This window comes from Lepidochelys kempii, chromosome 2, assembly GCF_965140285.1.
Source record: "Lepidochelys kempii isolate rLepKem1 chromosome 2, rLepKem1.hap1, whole genome shotgun sequence".
Lineage (NCBI taxonomy): Eukaryota > Metazoa > Chordata > Testudines > Cheloniidae > Lepidochelys > Lepidochelys kempii.
In genome coordinates this window covers 176,027,648-176,045,288 of record NC_136381.1, presented here as the reverse complement: position 1 = coordinate 176,045,288, position 17,641 = coordinate 176,027,648, and the positions used below count along the sequence as shown (strand labels likewise).

Sequence of the window (17,641 nt, the reverse complement as noted above, 5' to 3'; positions counted from 1 at the left end):
TCAAATTAAATTCATACATTGGGCATATTAAAGCAGTTCAATGCAGTTGCTGATTATTCTTCTCTTGTCTTATCTGGATATGGCAATCTGAATCATATTCCCATCCAAGGGCAAATTTTGTCAGCTAACCCCGTAGGCTGTCCATGTATCACTATGACGCCACTAGCTGTCACCTTCAGCCCCCAACTAAAACCCCTCCAACGCATTATTAAGGATCTACAACCTATCCTAAAGGATGACCCAACACTCTCACAAATCTTGGGAGACAGGCCAGTCCTTGCCTACAGACAGCCCCCCAACCTGAAGCAAATACTCACCAACAACCACATACCACACAACAGAACCACTAACCCAGGAACTTATCCTTGCAACAAAGTCCGTTGCCAACTGTGTCCACATATCTATTCAGGGGACACCATCACAGGGCCTAGTAACATCAGCCACACTATCAGAGGCTCGTTCACCTGCACATCCACCAATGTGATCTATGCCATCATGTGCCAGCAATGCCCCTCTGCCATGTACATTGGTCAAACTGGACAGTCTCTACGTAAAAGAATAAATGGACACAAATCACATGTCAAGAATTATAACATTCATAAACCAGTCGGAGAACACTTCAATCTCTCTGGTCACGCAATCACAGACATGAAGGTCGCTATCTTAAAACAAAAAAACTTCAAATCCAGACTCCAGCGAGAAACTGCTGAATTGGAATTCATTTGCAAATTGGATACTATTAATTTAGGCTTAAATAGAGACTGGGAGTGGCTAAGTCATTATGCAAGGTAGCCTGTTTCCTCTTGTTTTTTCCTACCCCCCCTCCCCAGATGTTCTGGTTTAACTTGGATTTAAACTTGAAGAGTGGTCAGTTTGGATGAGCTATTACCAGCAGGAGAGTGAGTTTGTGTGTGTATGGGGGTGGGGGGGGATGTGAGAAAACCTGGATTTGTGCAGGAAATAGCCCAACTTGATTGTCATGCACATTGTGTAAAGAGTTGTCACTTTGGATGGGCTATCACCAGCAGGAGAGTGAATTTGTGTGGGGGGGGTGGAGGGTGAGAAAACCTGGATTTGTGCTGGAAATGGCCCACCTGATGATCACTTTAGATAAGCTATTACCAGCAGGACAGTGGGGTGGGAGGAGGTATTGGTTCATATTCTCTGTGTATATATAAAGTCTGCTGCAGTTTCCACGATATGCATCTGATGAAGTGAGCTGTAGCTCACGAAGGCTTATGCTCTAATAAATTGGTTAGTCTCTAAGGTGCCACAAGTACTCCTTTTCTTTTTGCGAATACAGACTAACACGGCTGCTACTCTGAAACATGTATCACAGCTTCCAAGTTATCTCTGTCCATTTTTTTTTCATCTTAGCATCTGGCTACTTTTCTTGCTGCTGTTGGAAGTAGCACCTGTGAACCCATGTGCTGGCTTCAGCATTTGTGACCTTTTCCTTACCCTTTCAATGGATAGTGCTAAAATATTTTCAAAACTGTTTTTTCCATATAAAATGCTAGATTGACATGTGTTTATAGGAGAAAGTCTGCTAGTTAAATGCATGGTATGGGACTCTTGGCTTTTTGAAATCCACTATTGAAAAATCTTGGCTGGGAGTTCAAGTGTATCACTTTTTTTTTCATTTAATAAAACTGTATAAACTAAATGATGATTTTTCCTGAGTCTTTAATAGGTTTTTCTTCCAAGTTTCATCGGAGAAAAAGCTGCATGGAATGAACTCTGTGGGTTTTGGGATCCCCCTCCCCCTCCATTTTTCTCCTAACAGCTTTGCACTCTAAGAAGCCAAAATAATGTTGCGAGTTTTTTTTCATTTGCAGATATGGTAATAATACAAGGAGGCTTACTCTGCCAGTTGCAAAGGATCAGTAATCTCACTGCTGTGATCTCATACTTCTGGTCTGTTGGCAGTGAACAAAATCCAAACTGCTTGACATTCAGTGTCTGCATTGTTCATGTGCTGGAATGAAATGCAGCGATGCTGCTTTCCTCTACAGCAGTGGTTTTCAACCTTTTTTCATTTGCTGACCCCTAAAAAATTTCCAATGGAGGTGCTGACCCCTTTGGAAATCTTAGACCTAGTCTGCAGACCACAGGTTGAGAACCGCTGTTCTATGGTAATGATAACCTTTCGTGGACCCCTTAGGCATAGTCTGCAGACCCCAGGGGTCCAAAGACCACAGGTTGAAAACCACTGCTCTTCAACAAGCTCCACTGTATAAAATTAAGTGCTCCAACCAGTCATCTTAGGAGGCTTAAAAGGGGGCATAGAAGAAGGCTGTTTGAATAATGTACGGTAATGTTATGAATGGCAAAAAACCCCAAAACCCTATACAACAGGTCTGAACATATGAACCAGTAACTGAATACTGCAATCCTTAGCAAGTACTTACTCAAGTCAGTTGGACTGTTGCCTATGTCTGACTGTAGGAGTCGGATACGGATTACTATTCACAGAATGTGTGTGTGTGTGTGTGTGAATCTTTGTATTAAAGTGACAGTGATGCCATGGGTCTGATTTTTATACTGGTGTAAGTCAGGAGCAACTCCAGCGACATCCGTGGTGTAAGCCCAGGATCAGTTGAGAGGACAATCAGGCCCTCTGTTACTATCTATGGTGATACTGATGCTGGTCCTTTATAGCCCCAAATTAGCAGTGTTTCCACTCTCCAGAGCAGTGGTTCTCAACCTGCGGGTTGCTTGCGGTCCAATCAGCACACAGCTGCAGCCAATGTGTCATCCTCAGGGTCATACAGATAGTATATGTGTTGTGTGGATGCAGCCCACGTAACACACAGAGCTACAGATGCAGCCCCCAATGGTAAATAGGTTGAGAACCACTCACTGCTTTGAGAGAACCCCAGCTGTGCTTTGTAGCACCAGGGCAACAATGTAACATGTTTCCTTCCAGATTTGTGAGGTCAAAAATGATACCACTGGCCGTGAATCTAATTACATCTGAGTCATTGACTTCTCTGTCTCTGTGTTTAGATGCTGTACTGTCAGTTTGCAATAACTGGATTTGATAGAGATTTTACTGTTGAGTTTATATTCCCCCCTTGGCGCCAGATTTTGATATGATGCATTTCTACTTTAAGTGACAAAACCCTCCCTAAATGTCCTTTTCTCTTTATTCCTATGTAGATGTCGCTCCTATGAAGATTGCTGTGGGTCAAGATGCTGCGTAAGAGCCCTCTCTATCCAGCGACTCTGGTATTTTTGGTAGGTTAGGACTTTTTTTCTGAACATGGATCCCATACTTGCCTCATTTTAAGCAAGCCCTATAAACCACCACATTTCCTGCCTGGGTATTTTATATAGTTAACATTTAAAAAAAAAAAAAATATATATATATATATATATATATAGGCTGAGATTTTCAAAGCTGCATAGGAGATTTAGATGCACTGTTCACATTTAACTGAATGTGATGTCTGCATCTGAATCCCCAAGGCAGTTTTGCAAATCTCAGCCATTATGTTCAGGATAAACACTTTCTAAATAACAGAGCCAAAAGGGAATTTATGAATGTTGGGTTGGTGATGTGGGACCAAATTCTGCTCTCCTTTACACCAGTTTAGAATTTGGCCCATCACATCCAGTGGTTTATGCTGCCACGCAACTTTTGTACCTTCAGCCCTTCTCTCCATCAGCCAGAAGGGAGCCCTGCAGAGCAAACCTACTTAGCATTTGGGGCGGAGAGAGCAGCATTTGGGTTGTTCAACAGTGACCCCTCTGGTCAGTTTAAGGAATGGCATGGCTATGCTCCAAAGAAATCCCCTCTGGTACACCTTATTCTAAAGAAGGGGCACGTGGACCTAAGTCATTTATTTCCATCAATATTATTTGCAATTCTGATTCAAGGAAATCTTAGGTGAGGTAAAGAGGTGGCAGAAGGGGACATATGAGCCCATAACCCTAGAGTTACGGGAAGAAGACAGTAATCTTCCAGTTCTGCTGGCATAATCACTATTGTTCCTGAAAGCTAATAAGAGAAAATACACTGGAAAACCACTGTATGAATAAAAACACTCCTAAGACCAAAATCTCCTCAGTCACTTTAGAAATAGCAACTACGTGCTGCCATACAGAGGTGTCTCAGTGTGTGCGGTCCTGCTTTCAAGGAATAATATTTTCAGAAAATCCTGATAACAGCATATGGTAGCTGATAGTTAGAGGGTAACGATCTTGGTTTCTCTTATCTATGAATCTTTCAACAACCCCAGCTCCCTGGGACCCTGCACTTTAGATGGATGCCATCTCCAAGTTTGACTTTTCCTCCTCCTTTGGCTCAGGTTCCTTCTGATGATGGGCGTCCTGTTCTGCTGCGGAGCTGGTTTCTTCATCCGAAGGCGGATGTACCCTCCGCCACTCGGAGAAGAACCTACTTTTAATGTATCCTACACCAGACAACCAGCCAACACCGCAGCAGGTTAGAGACTACTTCTCTGCTAGCCTAATTTCTTCTGTGTGCACAGGAAACGTTTTAAAAAGGTGTGATTTTAGCTAGGAGTAGCTGTTGCACTAGTTTAATTCACCACAGGTGATGTGGGTTCCAATTCCGCTTCAAGTATGTTGCGCCGGTTTTGAATGTACACCAGTACTACCGAGATCCAGTAGGAGATAAGAATGGGTCAGACCAATGGTCCATCTAGCCTAGTATCCTGTATTCTGAATGCATCCGATGAAGTGAGCTGAATGCATCCGATGAAGTAGCTCACGAAAGCTCATGCTCAAATAAACTGGTTAGTCTCTAAGGTGCCACAAGTCCTCCTGTTCTTTTTGTATTCTGACCGTGGCCAGGTGCTTCAGAAGAATGAACAGAAAGGCAATCACAGTGCTCACAATTCTCTTTCAAAAGAATTTTTGCATTTCTTTTACTAATCCCTTCTAGACAATTCTTCCCCCACTGGTTTTGTAACTTATCTCCATGAATGCAAACAAGATAGGAAAACAATTAATCCCATTGCAACATACGCAGAGCAGTAGTCAATGCCACATTAGCAATGATGTCCCTCTTTTATATGAATAATAAGGAACGGTTTCCCATAGTTGTTACAATATACTAGAAAATACCTTTGCCAGAATGAAACAACCAAATATTTTCCTTCTGCAGTATAACCTAACTGTGGTTTTTCCATTTTTGCTGTGCCCTCCATGTTACGGAATACTGCTTTAGAAGTGGAAAACGCTACTTCTTCCTTATCAGTCTCAGCATTTTTCAATTGTCAAACTATGATTTTGAGGAAGTCTGAAGGATCTGTACAGTAGTGGATCAACTAGCTCCTCCATTCCCCCCAGCCTACCCCTATCCTGTCCCCTAAACAGTCCCACCCAGAGAGCCCTTCAGAGGGCATGCATGCTCTGTGGGACTTCTTGAACCCGGTCCCCTCCAGTTACGAGACCCTCTCTAGCTGCAGATGATGGGTCTGCAGCTGTACCTAAATTCACACCCACACGTACCTGTCACACTCTGGCAGCCACAACGGAGACACTTTTATATACACCTTGCTCACTGCCCACACCACTCCATATCCATGAGCATCAACATACCTGGTGAAGAGATTTTGACTCCTCTCCCCCTCCCTAAGGGTATATCTACACTGCAGCTATGGGTGTGAATGGCTGCTCATGTAGTCATACCCATGCTAGCTGGACTCTAGCTAGCTCAAAATAGCAGTGAGGATATGGTGGTGTGGGCTTCACGTCAGCTGCACAAGCGAGTCTGTACCCACGAAGGTCAGACAGACTTGTGCACTCCATGCTAAAGCTCACACTGATACATCCTCACTGCTATTTTTAGCTAGCTAGAGTACAGCTAGCACAGGTACGTGAATGCGAGCTGCAAATCACACGCCCAGCTGCAGTGTAGACATACCCTAAGGCATCCCTCTGCTCCCAACCTGGAGTACATTGCCTCACAGATAGAGCTGGCTGCAGGATTATTATTCCATTTCTTGACAGCTTTCTAGGTTTCAAAATTTGTCGTTCTGCATTGGAATGGAACCAAAATGTTTCCAACATTTTCACAAAACAGATATTGTGTCAAAACATCTGTCTTCCAATTGGAAAGGTCAGGGTTTCATTTGGGGTCTCTCTTTCTCTGAAAGTGACTGGTGAGTCCACTCTGAACCTCAGAAACTTTCCTGATGAAAACTTTGTCAAAATTTATACATCTTCGCAAAACATTTCAGCTTCAACAAAGCAGCATATTTCAATGAAAAAAGGTTAATTGAAAATGTTCCAACCAGTCACATAATCACAAACAGCAGGTCACACAGAGAGTTTAAGTTCAGACTTTCCAACCTCTACCATATCCTACTCTACACAGATACACTGCATAAGTTCTGGAAATACCCCTGCTCAGTGTTATCCACATCCTTATGCATATGCATACATACTCTCTTTCAGTCAGAGAGCTAACTGTGTCATAAAAAAGGATTCCCCCTCACTCATACTCCCAGACGCTCCCTTTTATTTTTATTTTTCTCTTTAAGGTATTTCTTTCTTTCATTTGTTAAATGTGTTAAATGCATAGGACATTCCATTCAGTGTGAAAAAACACACACTCATATTTTGTTTACCAATCACACTTTTTCCTAATGAGATAGTTTAGGTAGTTCTTTCCTGAGATGATAGGAAAAAATTTTAAAAAAATATTATAAGTCTTGGAAATAACCCAGAGGTTGGATCACATGGCTGGATTGGCAAGTATGTTTAATGATTCTTAATGATCCACACATGGCAGAAGTCATGTGGAAATAGAAAATAGCTATCTAGTTAAGTCTTTTAATGTCCTACTTATGCCACATGATTTTAATTTTTTAAAAAATCTTAAGGTCTGATCAAAAGCCCGTCGAAATCAATGGGAGTCTTTCCCATTGGCTTTGGTGCGCTTTAGATTAGGTACTTACAAATTAAGTGCTTTCTCAGTCTCTCTCATATGAGTCTCAGTCCCAGCTACTTTGAATTCTTCTGCGTTTCTGACCATGCTTGTCCTTTAAAATAAAGCACAGCTCGGGCCTGAGAGGTGCTGAGCACCTACGACTCGCATCAAGTCCAATGGATTTGTGGCTGCTTAGCACTCCATTTTTGAAGGTCTAATGGGCTTGAATAGTTCTGATATACTAAACAATAAAAGTAAACACCTGGGATTTGATCCTGCAAGAAGGTCAGGATCCAGCCCTTATTTTGCTATTGGGTTTATTGAAAGTATCACTGATCTGAATACCAGTGTGGAAATAAATTGGTTACTATGATGTAGTTATGCAAGACATTTTAACAATAATAATTGCAAAATGCAAGGAGTTCCCCCACTCCTTGCCCGAGTTTCCTTTGTGGAAGGAAAAGTGAGCAAAAATGCTGAAATGTGCAAGCACCAGCTTTGTGGCAAAATACTTAAGAAAAATAACACTGCTGTAATCGTAGACATAGGCCCAAACACCCCTGCACTTTAGGGAAGTTTGGGTTTGGATCCAGTTCCCAATCCAATCTCTAGGGCTCGACTCCATTTCTATAATGGGACCAGTGGTTACATTGGATAGAAACTGGGCAGGAGCTTTCATTGCCCAGCAAAGGAAGAGAGGAAGCTGTCTGGGAAGTGCTACTCACCCAAGGCAGGATGGAGAAGAAGCACTCCTATCTGTTTGCAGGGAAGGAGTTGTGCTCCCAACTTGCTTCCCCTAACCTTAACCCCTGAATGGGCCAAATGCAAGATCCAGACACCGCAAGCTCCATGGATGTTTGGATCAGCAGCTTATGGCTTAGGCCCATCTCGCTTTGATACTTAGGGAATAAAAACTCACTCTGAAAAAGCATTAAGTAGTGTGTAACGCTTCAAGGTATCTCTGGGTTCCATCCTGTTGTCATACTGAATCCCCAGGCCACTGAGGCATGGAAATTGGTGATCAAATGGAAAATCCATGGGGGCTGCTTTCCTTACAAAGTAGGAAGCAAGGCACTGAGGAGAAACTGCTGCTCCTTGACCACTTCGTTCTGTTAACTCAGCTTTGCCATGAAAAAAGAGAGAGAGGAGGAAAGAACTTGATGTATTCCCACAGACAAACCCTGCAAAATTCCTAGAGGGCATAACTTTTTAATTGCTGAGACTATATTCAGTAGATTTTTATTGATCAGAAATTTTGGAGTCATCATGGATAGTTCCCTGAAAAGATCTGCTCAATGTGCAGCGTCAGTCAAAAATGAAAATGGAATGCTTGGAACCATTAGGAAAGGGGTAGATAATAAAACAGAAAATATCATAATGCCACTGTATAAATCCATGGTAGGGCCACATCTTGAATACTGCATGCAGTTCTGGTCACCCCATCTCAAAAACAAAAAACATTTAGAATTGGAAAAGGTGTAAAGAATGGCAACAAAAATGACTAGGGGTATGGAACAGCTTCCATATAAGGAGAGATTAAAAAGACGGGGACTGTTCAACTTAGAAAAGAGACAGTTAAAGAGATTTATGATGGAGGTCTATAAAATCATGAATGGGATGGAGAAAGTGAATAGGGAAGTGTTGTTTACTCCTTCACATAACACAAGAAGCAAGGGCCACCCAATGAAATTAATAGGCAGCTAGTTTAAAATAAACACAAGGAAGTACTTCTTCACACAATGGACAGTCAACCTATGGAACTCATTACAGGGAATTTTGTGAAGGCTAAAAGTATAACTGGATTTAAAAAAGAATTAGATAAGTTCATGGAGGATAGAACCATCAATGGCTATTAGCCAACATGGTCAGGGACGTAATTGCATGTTCCATGTGTCCCTAAAACTCCAACTGCCAGAAGCTGGGACTGGACGACAGGGGATGGATCACTTGAAATTGCCCTGTTTTGTTCCTTCTCTCTGAAACTTCTGGCATTGGCCACTATCAGAGATAGGAAACTAGTCTGACCCAGTATGGCCATTCTTATCCTATTATGATCATTATGATATCTAGAGTTTGAAGCCTATCTCCAGTCATTCTTAATGGGAGTATAATGTCTCTGATTCTCTGGGTACCACATAGTTTTTCATTTGATCATAAATTTCCATGTTGTTCTGGGCCCAGATTTCATTATTGGCATGTGATGAATGAAGTGCCTTGTGAATTCGACATTTCTTAATCTTACTCTGTGCTAAGAAATCCTGTCCCGTAATATTAATGAGACTTGTATTGACTTCAGCTGGAGCTGGATTGGGCTTCACACTTGTCTGTCTTAAAGGGGGCTTGTGAGCTTGAGATGCAGTCCAAGAGGCAGCACCATTCAGTACATTGTAAAATACCAGGTGCATTTTTCTGTATCTTGGAAGATTTTAGACAAAGATCTTGGTTTAAAAATAAAGTAATAAGAAAAGCAAACCCCCAAAGCTATTTATTTGTAATTGTAGCATATCTGACGGGGGCAAACAAAATCAATGTCGGCAAATTAGTACCAAAACCTCTCCCAAAAGCAATTTACAAAACACAAAATGGAAGTTGGATCAGGCCCTGAGAGGAGATAGTTAACCAGCAGCAGGTCTGGGCTGTTCAGCTTTTCTGGGTGTACTGGCTTAGATCTCTTGGGGCCAGTCTGCCCAAGGAAGAATCACAGATGCACCTGAAACAGTGTGTGTATTCTCTCATAGAACCCCACCCTGGCATGCACAAATGCCAACTGACGTGCTCATACAGCATTTGGCAGGCTCAGCTGATAGGTAGGTACATCCAGTGGTCCCTTCTTTGAAAATGTGGCCCTTGCTGTTCTTGTCATGCTGCATGGATCCAGACAGAAGGAAGTTTGATGATTATAGCTCTAAACTGCCTGTGATCCGTTGCAGTGTGAATTCTTGCACCACTGTAAGGAGGCTCCATCTTAAAGAGGTATTTTTACTCAGATTTGGCTATAATATCATCTTTGGTTAAACTTGCTAATTTTCAGGTAGCTATCACCAGGAATATAATTTATTCCCTTAGGAATGAAGGTTTGCTAGTGGGCATTGTGCCAGGGGAGGGGAGGAAGGGCTTGTGGCAGTGAAGTAAATGGAAAGATGGATGAAGCCTTAGAACGTTTGCCTAGAATCAGTACTATCTAATCCCATCTTTCTATTTGCCACGCAGAAAACTACCGACCCCCAGCTCTCCATCTTGTCTAGTGATGGTGGTGGTGTTATTTGTTACCATAGTGCTGAGGAGCTTCAGTACCCCATAGTGCTAGGCACTCTACAAACATAACAAAAAGACAGCCCCTGCCTTAACATGCTTACGATCTAAGTATGCGACAAGAGACAACAGATGGATATAGACAGATCAGTGGGGGAGTACAAAGAACAAGGAGACAAAGGTACATGGATACATGTCTGTCTGGCAGACTGCCTGGGAGCCCCAGGCCCTGGAAGCCCTGGGTTCCCCCAGTTCTGAGGCATGCGGACTACTGCAGAGCCAGGTGGACACGCTGGCAGGTATCCAAAAAGGTTTCCAATAGGACTTGCGTGAAATCGAACCAGCTCTGCAAAGCAATTTGATTTTACTGAATCTTCAAATTTCAATGGAAAAAAATGTCATTGGAATTTTTACTACCAGTTCTAATTACTGCAATTGAGAGGCGTTGTGGGTGGGGCGCTGGATTGGGACGTGGACATCCTAGGTTCTGTTCCTGGCTCTGCCACTGGCTTTCTGTTTGCGCTCAGACAGATCACTTCACGTCTCTGTGCCTCTGCCTTCCACCTCCAAGCCATCGTCTGTTTAGATTTAAACACTTTGAGGCACAGACTGTGCAGGGGTGCTGGAACAATCTGTATAGTGGGGGTGCTGAGAACCATTGAACCAAACTGTAAACCCGGCATATAATGGAAACCACTTCAAGCCAGTGGGTGCTGCAGCACCCGTGCACCCTTAGTTCCAGCACCTATTGGACTGTGTATTACGAAGTCTTTGTATAGCACCTGACACAGTGGGCTCCTGATCTCAGCTGGGGCCTCTAGACACTACTGTAATATAATACTAATCATCATACTTTCCAGGCAGTAGCTTGGTGTTTGACTAATGCTTCTTTTTCATCATATTCAAAATGCTGCTTTTAGTGACTTACTCTCCTTTGTCATTAGGTGTAATGATTTATTAATATGTTCTTTGATATTACTTTGGTTGTGTGTTTACGTTTTTTTCCCTTTGAGCTAGTTGAAGTTTTGTGCCTAAATGAACTGACAGCATGTCAATGGAATCAAAGTTTCCTTGGGCCTAGAGCAACCATGTTTGTTCTCTGTTCTCTCTGGCCTACGCTAATTGCTCATGTCAAAGATGTTGCAATTAGGTTAGTGAAGAATCACAGAACAGCCTTATTAGCAAGCATGTTGGTATTAATTGGGCCCTTAATGTTTGCTGATCGGAATGTTGTTTCTTGCTGACACAGCTTAGTACATTAATACATGTTCTAGGGTTTCCATCTCATTTTTCTTGGGGATCTTGGGGATTTATCCTTGGGGATATGTCCTTACTGTATTCAAACAGTATCCGCAGGCAACTGAATATAGAGTACATGCGTTAAAGGCTCTGAGTGTAGGCTGAGATCCTATGGTGTATTTTCTCTACAAAGTGAATTTAGTGCTCCTAAATTTGGTGCAGGTTCAACAGCCCTGGAAAGTGAACACTTCTATCCACAGAAGAAGCAGTGACTGGGCAAGCATCCCCAGTGCATGTGATCTGGAGAAAGCACCTTTAGGGTGTGAAAGGTAGTTCCGTCTCTGGGTCCATTCAGTCCTTCAGTTGTCTTCTGAGACTCCCAGCCAGGATGCTAGTAAGTGTGAGGGTGATTTGTTATGGTGTCAACCGCTGCCCACTGGACTGAGACCACCAACCTCATGTGACTGGGCAGCCGTCAGATGGAAACAACTTTTGTACATTGTCTTGGCCATGTGTCACAAACTTCAGTTAAAACCTACTATATATCATTTGCCTTTAGAGAAGAGCATATCTGTGCTTTCCCCAGCATTGGAGCAGCATCATACTAGCCTGTCTTTTGTAAATTTACCGTTGCCTTGTAAATTAATGTATTTTTGCTCCATTTCTTTTAGGATCACAGCAACCAGGGATGCCATACTACACGGATCCAGGAGGACCTGTGATGAACCCCATGGCTATGGCTTTCCATGTCCAGCCCAACTCCCCACCAGGGAATCCAGTGTACCCACCTCCACCCTCTTACTGCAACGCACCCCCACCCCCATATGAGCAGGTGGTGAAATCCTCCACGTAACAACTCGGCAGCTCTGTTACCTGACTCTGTGAGAAGCAGGTGCCATTGCAAAGTGACTGGGGTAGAGGGCCTCTGCCCATCCGAACACTTGCTAGTTCTCTAACTCTCCCTACACACACTCCCCATTAACATTACTTGCAAGGGATGATTTTTTTTGTAGTAGGGGGTGAATTTTCATTTTGATGTATTCAAACTAAAGCAAGGTCTTTTAAATGCTTTTAATGGAAACCTATATTTAAATCCAGTACGTTTTCCCTTTATTTATTGTTTCAAAGGTGTATATTAATGCATTGTGGCAAAATACGGTAGCAGCTTTATGCAACCACAAAGTGATGCACACTCTCCTAAAACCCGGTAGATGAATGTGGTATTCTACTAGAGTAGAAAGGAGAGAAGGAGTGAGTTGGAGGAAGGAGTCAGGGTTAGATATTTATGAGAAGTGTGACCACCAACCTCATGGTCTGTGGTTTTCTAGGAAAGCTCTGTTCTGAGACACAGAAAAGGGACAGGATGTTATGGAAGCCATTGAGTGAGCGAGTAAGTCAAGTCATGGCAGTGGGTTCTGTTTGGAACGAGTCCCACTTGAGAGCTTCACTTCTATAAAAGATGTGGGTCCAAGAAATCATGAATGAGCAGGTCTGCAATGTTTCCACCTGCACCTGGACTCTGAACTTGCCACCTTAAGCCTGGCTCCTCTTCTTCTTTTGACACTTTCTGGAGAGGGTTTTTTTTTGTTGTTGTTGCCAAGGATGAGATTGTAAAATATAGTTGATGATCTAAATGTTACACAGACCTGTGTGTGGCAGGGAAAATGTTATCAGCTCCCAGCTACATATCTACACTTGTAGAGAAACTACTTAGAAATATTTCAATACACAAGAGTTTTCTGGCCTAAAGTTAAAATGGAAAAAATGGGAACTTAGGCCCAGATCCTCAAGGTATTTAGGCACTGTACTTACATCTGGGCCTTGGGTCCCAATCTTGCTCCCTTTGAAGTCCCTGGGAGTTTTGTCATCGACTTCACTGGGTGATGACTGGGTCCTTGTTCCATACAGCACGTTAGCTCACTGGTTTTGGTTATTGTCTTATAGCCACAGAGAGAGCATGAAAGGGTGCTGTCTTCTCCAATCAAGAGATTTGAAAATCTTCTCTTAACAATGGTTTAAGCGCAGTAGCTTACTGGGACATATGTTTAAGGGTTGCTTCTGAGCCTAATGCAGGGACACTTTGGCCATGCAACTACCACTTGCAGACAAGTCCCTATTCATCATGCTGAAAATGTCCCCATTTGTATTTGCCTCATACTTCTCAGAGGTTGTTTGAGTGGCAGTGGCCACTACCCAATATCTTCAAACAAACAAAACCTTTTCTCCTGAGGTGTTTATGAATGGTTGTTTTTGCAGATATTTTCCCACTTATTTTGATTGTTTCCAATTAAAGTATGGTGCTTTTTTTTGCTGTTAGAACTGAAGAACCACCTCAACTATGAACTTCTGGCACAAGACCTATAGAAATGTTTATTTAACTTCCAATTAGTTACAGGGGGCCATCCCATTGGATGCCTGAGGGTGCCCATGTGTAACTGAGCACATACTCCCAAGACATCTGCATTGCACAGAAGTAGTTGAGGGCCTTATTTAGCCTACAGAGCCTTTATCACTGGGGATAATTTGTGAGAATTTGGGTCTCAGAGTTTGCAGGGCTAACAATCAGAGAACAACATCTTTTTGCTTGGAAACTGCACACCTGAAGTACAGAAAATACCGAGCACCGATAAACCCGGGAACCCCCCCGTCCTCTTTTTAGTCCCTTTTCCGAGTGGAACTACCCTTCGAAGGATCAAATCCAGCAGTCCTAACTCAGCCGCAATTTCTGTTGAGAATAAACACTTGTGTGACATCTGGAAGAAAATACTTTCTGGGCCCATTCCAGTACAACCCTGACAAACTGGGAGGAATTGGCCTGCTATAAATACACTGAAATTGCATCCATTTGAATTGTGTTACATTCACCAAAGCCCATGGTGTGTAATTTACCAGTCTGGGATTGGAGGTAGAATTCTTAGTCACAGAAACACATTTCATAGACTCCAGTGGATGATTTGCAGGAAGTCATAAGGGGCCAAATCTCAGTTCCACTGGAGTCAAGGGGAGATTTGCCATTGATTTAAACTGGATCAAGATTTTGCCCAAAGGAAAGGATTAAACTTGTTTAGCAAATAAAATATAAGCAGAAGATTCCTGCCAGTGGTAGCATTTCTGTTACCCTTCGCACTGGGTTTCATCTCAGCATATAACTATTAGTCTTGATTTCAAGAAGAAATAAATGAAGGGATAAAGATGACAGGTTAAAAATGCTAACCTGTTAGGCTGGACTGTTTTTGCATTTTCTAAATACAGTCTTTAAAAGGGCTTGTGTACACAAACATTTAGTTTGTGGCAAGCGGCATTAGCCTGCTGCGTCATAAGTGTCCGCATGGACACTGCTGATGCACAGTAACAGTTCCATAGAACACTTTGATCTTTGAAACGGGCGTAGGTCAAAAGTCATTAAGGAGTTGTTAATGTGGATCAGTGCAGGGTAGATTCACACCCCCAGTTTGCTATGAATTAAATGATCAAATAGGCAAACCCAAAGAGCCTGGCTATGTTTCTAAGCCTGCTTACACTGATGTAAACCAAGAGGAACTCCAGAAAAGTCAGTTCTGTTCGTCTGGTTTGAGATTAGAACCAAGCCTTGTGTTTGTACTTGCACTTATAGTAAAGTCCATAGGAAGTTAAATCAGATCATATCCGACCATATTGGCTCACGTTCAACATGTGTTTTAGAAGTGGTGAATGTGACATTCAAATCCCTTTATCTTTTTAGGGTAAAAAGAGATACTCGTACTTACTGAGACTGTAAGATTTCACAATACATGGCAAAGCTCATTCCTTTCTGTAGTGCTGTGTTTAGTGCTATATTCCAACATGAAGTTTGACCTGATCTCTTGCTTATCCCTAAAGTCTACTTTGCAGATTAAAAATCAGCGAATCAAATTCTGATATTTTCAGTTGTTCTTTTTCGCAAATTTAAAAGGGAGTTGGCTTTAAATAACAAACCAAACCTTCTGTGTGATATTTTTGATTGTCTTAGTGTGTCATATTGGGGTGATGATATAAACAAGAAAGGCAAAATTCCTCTCTGCTCTACCCAACTGATCTTGACTAAGCTAACCTATCTGAATCTAAATTTACTGTAATCTCGTTATCATTGCACATCTCTTGCTAGCACCGATCACTATGGTATCCAAGGTGCCAGATCCTGCAAACACTTATATGCTTAACTTTAAGCAAGGAGGCTTCAGTGTGAGTACTCGGGGCTGAAAATTAATATTGCACATAAATGTTTGCAGGATTGAGACCTAATCACCCACTGTTGAGATCTCCTTGTTGCCCATATGGTTTTTCCACAGAGACTTATGTGCCTACACGGAATATTGGAGGGGAAACCTGCAGTGCAGACCTGAGAGAAGACTCTTGCCCTTAGTGAACTCTCCTATTGCAGTCTTACTCATGGGCTTAATAGATCTAAAGCCTGAAGGGCTCATTAGATAAGCTAGTTGGAATTGTATAACACAGGCCAGAGGCTTCCACCCAATTACCCTTGCATTGATACCAACATTGAGAAACACTGAAGAAAAAAATACATTTCAAAAGTATTGCAGCAACAGTATGGTGGTCTGAGGATATTACTGTTAAAATATTCTTCCTGGCCGGGGCTCGTGGTAAGGATACAGCAGCTACTCGTGGGTTTGCGATGCAGGCCCTATGAATATTTCAGATATATGTATTACATGGTCAAAAGGCCCAATTACCTGCAGTGCTCAATTGTATGTATTTTCTAAACTAGTGTGCACACTAACTGTAATGCTGCCGCCAATCACATAATATGGCTCTGTATACACTGTATTTTTTTTTAACTGAATCCAGGGATTCTTTTTCCTTTAATGGACTAGGCCCTATGATGTGAGCAGATAGGTGTCGTTAAACCCTTTTAGATTATTAAATGTGTCTAAGAGAACTGATGTTTTTCCGATAACATTGGGTAGAACCCTTTCCAGTGGACTTTTATGCTGTGTATTGAAATTCAACTTCTGGTGAAGTTTTTCTGTGATCCAATTGTTTCCTTTATTAATGTTAGGGGATTATAACCACCTCTTACAATGAAGTCAAACTCCTGTTCTAGTGAAGTTGTTTGGTACTTAATTGAAAACACAGCAGCACTGTAGGTAAATCTAGGACTTGTTTACAGATTGTGTGCATGCTTTTCCTCTGATATTTCTCTTCTTTTGGTTTCTAGGTTTTTATTTTGTTTCCCTTTATTTTCATTTTTAAAAAAAGAAAAAAGGGGAGAAAAAAGAAACCCTATAACTTTTGATAGGGTCATGTTTCATATATATTCCAAATAAAACTGATCTGGGTGCGTCTATTGCTTCTTTTGCCCACGGTGATTTGGGAATGGTGGCGGGGGGGAAATTAGCCCTTCTACTGCCTGCGGCTTCTGCTGTTAGCTTAGAATGGGTCCAATAGAAAGTTCAATTTAAGTTGCATTCTGTTAAAGCAACAGAGCACAGAAAAGGGCAATAAAAGTGATTAGGTAGCGAGAGGGAGGGATGCATTTAAAGGATTTATTTATTACTAATGGAGAACTGAACCCGTGCTCAGTTCTGTACAAAACAAGAACATAGATGCTGAGATACGCCATGGAGGCCCAGATACTTCGGGAGCTTTGTGATCCTATTTCCAACCTCTCCCCCTCTGCTTAAGACTCTGCATATTGGTTAAATAGAAATAAAGGGCTGTGAGCCTCGTTCTCCTTTGCCTTGGACATTCTGCAGTTGTTTATCCCACATTAAAGGGAGAGAGCGTTTTACTTCCATTTTGCATCAACATAATTGACAGAAGTAGTGAAGAATCAGGGCCTCCAGGGAGTTACATGATAAAAGCCAAAGGGCCTGAGTAGCTGCTCTGCTTCATGAATTCTATGCTTCTGTAATTCCACTGCAGTGAAAGAAGTCTGCCCGTCAGGCCCTACAGCTTTGTGAAAGGATGTAAAGAAGTGACGAAGTTTGCTCCAAGGAGGTATAATAAGGACCGCGGGGATGAAATTAAGGTAAATAATGAGGTAATGCTGAATAGGGAATGCTCCCTGACAGTGAGCAGCTGTAGACTAGTTTCCTAGGTGAAGAGGTGAATACTCCATCTATGCACAAAACCTTGAAAGCACGGGCCAGTGCTGGCCGAGAAATAAACCTACATTTGCCTGGAAGACCTTTTCCATGTCTGGCTCCTGTGATTCACTGAAATGACCACAGTTCAATGCAAGTGTGAAAGCCAAAGCTTACTGCTGAC

At 42.2% G+C, this 17,641-nt stretch overlaps 1 protein-coding gene across 2 annotated transcripts in view; it reads left to right on the top strand.

Moving 5' to 3' along the window:
- Window positions 1–16,716, top strand: part of VOPP1 (VOPP1 WW domain binding protein) — an 86,922-nt gene extending 70,206 nt beyond the window's left edge. For both annotated transcript variants that reach the window (XM_073332811.2, XM_073332812.2), the window contains 3 exons: window positions 3,163–3,240; window positions 4,314–4,450; window positions 12,067–16,716. In XM_073332811.2, coding sequence (XP_073188912.1) covers window positions 3,163–3,240; window positions 4,314–4,450; window positions 12,067–12,248 — 397 coding nt within the window. In that variant the 3' untranslated portion in view covers window positions 12,249–16,716. The remainder of the gene's footprint in view (window positions 1–3,162; window positions 3,241–4,313; window positions 4,451–12,066) is intronic.
- The last annotated feature ends 925 nt before the right edge of the window (window positions 16,717–17,641 follow it).